Source organism: Sipha flava, unplaced genomic scaffold (assembly GCF_003268045.1).
Source record: "Sipha flava isolate LNK unplaced genomic scaffold, YSA_version1 174_pilon_pilon, whole genome shotgun sequence".
In the NCBI taxonomy this organism is placed as follows: Eukaryota; Metazoa; Arthropoda; class Insecta; order Hemiptera; family Aphididae; genus Sipha; species Sipha flava.
Window position 1 is genome coordinate 680,380 of NW_020272000.1, and position 2,555 is coordinate 682,934.

A 2,555-nucleotide genomic window follows, 5' to 3' on the forward strand; every position below is an offset into this window, starting at 1 on the left:
TGTCAAGACCTCTTAAAGGCATCAATGGTTCTTAATAGACCGGTAAGCCGAGAAGAAGAAAAGGTGGCAAAGTTTAAGTTCAACTAGGTGTGAGTAAGCATTTAAGTTAATCCTGCTTATAATATGATTATTGTATATGTTTTTTAGAATAAAGTGTATAGCCTAATTATATAGGCATAGATCAAATGTACTTTAAATTAAATACATTTAATCTATGGTACAGGTCTATAGCCTTCAAGATCCTATAAATAATGTCAAAATTAAATAATATTTTTAGTTTGCAATTTTTTCACTGATTTTGTTTTATTGAGAAACCCAGTATACAAACTTCTTGTTTATTCCATTGTTGGTCATTATTTTTATTATACAATTTGGAAGAATTATCATGTCTTAAGTACATTTTGAAGTATTTTAATGTCTCAAACATCAATCTGTTTACACTTACAATCTCTTCAGTTACTCATGTTTTTTCCATGCACTGTTCATAATAATATAATTTATATAATTATATACATACTTACATGGTATTATAAAATTATACTTTTTAATACATATAAAAGAGGAAAATGGTTTCTATGATTATGAATAAAAAGTAAAAATCTTGTTAAAATATTTAATTAAAAAGTGTTTATTGTCGTAAAAAATTAAATATATATACAAACAATTAGTACATGATTTTTATACTTATATAATTTTTTATTAAATAATTGAAGCAAATATATCTTGATTATTAATATTTTTGCTTTGACATTCTGAATTCAGCGGTTTATTTATTATTTTCCTATCTAAACACAACCAGTTTTGTTTATCAACCTGTTTCCAAAGTGTTACAAAATAATTATCCATTGAAACAGCCAATATGTTTCCAAAACATGACCAACTTATTTTCTGTTTTTGTTTTTCAGTAGCATCAATCTCAGTTTGTGTCCAATCGCAACAATCATCACTTCCCCATATTACTACTCTACCGTCAGATGTACAGCTGGCAATTATATATTTTTGCAACCCAGGAGTTGGACACCAACTTACATCTTTAATAGTGGCCAACTGATTGTCTGTTTTATGTAGAACATTCCACGTACACTTTTGATACTGCCATATTTTAATCTTGCAATCATTTCCTCCACTGACTAATGACAAATGATTATTTATTAATTGAGATGACCAACTGATACTATTAACACCATTTATATGTGCGTTAGGAATTTTTGATACAGACCAATCTTCATTATTTTGAGTATGTATTGAAATAGTACCATCAGCACTAGAACAGGCAATTATAGCACCAGATTTATGGGGCGCCCAATCTATAGACGTAGTAGATGATTTATGTCCATCATATTTATAAACAATTTCCCATTCGTTAATTTTGTTAGTTTTATGTAGGATTAATTTACTATCAGATCCACATGAAGCTAAAAATCCATACTTCGGGTGGGAAAACTTAACTTGCCATACAGGGCCAACATGTTCTCGCAATTCTTTCGAAGAGCTTTGATTTGATTTAACAGTATCAATGATTTGAATAACTCCATCAGCAGAACTAGTACATACATATCTATCATAGTAATCAATGTCAGATGAAAGAATTTGTCGCTTATGCACACTCTCAAACGTAGTTTTTATGGATAACATGATATTGACACTGAATTAATTCTTTGATCGTATAATTATTCAAATTAATCAAAAAGCAATATTACACATCGACTTTAACGGTAAAATATTACATATTACAATTTCAGTACTTTTTATCTCTGTTATTAAGAAACTACGAATCGCACGATAATAAATTCTTAGGTTATACCATAGAGTAATAAAATAATGGATTTGTTAAAATATTGTCATATTCTGTGGTATAACCATCGAGGTATATAAACTATAGTTTATATACCTCAATGGGTATAACTAGGACCCTGTAAAAATAACCTCTACAGTGCTCATCGAACTCTATATGATAACTGCAATGCTCACCAGCAGTGTTGCCCGAGAGAGAATGTTAGAACACATACTAATGGAGTTACTTTGTCTTGCACATGGCGCTAATATATTTTACCCCGATATTATTTTAGTTTTGTTCTTAAAACTTTTAAGTTAAAAGTTAGGGTTTTAATTCATAACTCAAGCATATGAATTAACAACTTCATTTATAGTAAAATAATATTTATTAAAATAAAAACAAAGTGTTTATAATATTATTCATAATTAAAATAAAAGTGTACTGACGCAACTTACCTGAAGCGATTTCTACAACTTACCTTAGATTGTACTTACTATTTTCCTAACTTAAGTTTATATTTTAGATTTATAATTTAAAAAATATTAATACTCTAAACAAAACAACAGTAAAAAAAATGTTCAATAAATTTTTGTTATACTTGATCGCCAAAATGTCCTAAAATAAATATTTTTTTTAAAGATACTATGAGACATTGTAGATGCTGTAACTATATTCATAACCTTGGAGTTATATGATCTGTTATTTTAACTAATGTAACTTATGTTGGGTTGACTTCAGTCAGATATTTTTCCTTTAATAACAATAAATTTTTTTTATT

The 2,555-nt window shown here is 27.7% G+C and overlaps 1 protein-coding gene across 1 annotated transcript; it reads right to left on the minus strand.

Annotated features, from left to right (window-relative positions):
* Window positions 1-699: 699 nt before the first annotated feature.
* Window positions 700-1,795, minus strand: LOC112680156 (protein SEC13 homolog). The gene has a single exon (XM_025550172.1). The coding sequence runs from the start codon at window positions 1,633-1,635 to the stop codon at window positions 700-702; it is 936 nt and encodes a 311-aa protein (XP_025405957.1). The 5' UTR covers window positions 1,636-1,795.
* Window positions 1,796-2,555: the final 760 nt, after the last annotated feature.

What these genes read in the sequence shown, in the direction of transcription:
- LOC112680156 (XM_025550172.1), bottom strand. Translation starts at nt 1,635, where the DNA reads ATGTTATCCATAAAAACTACGTTTGAGAGTGTGCATAAGCGACAAATT.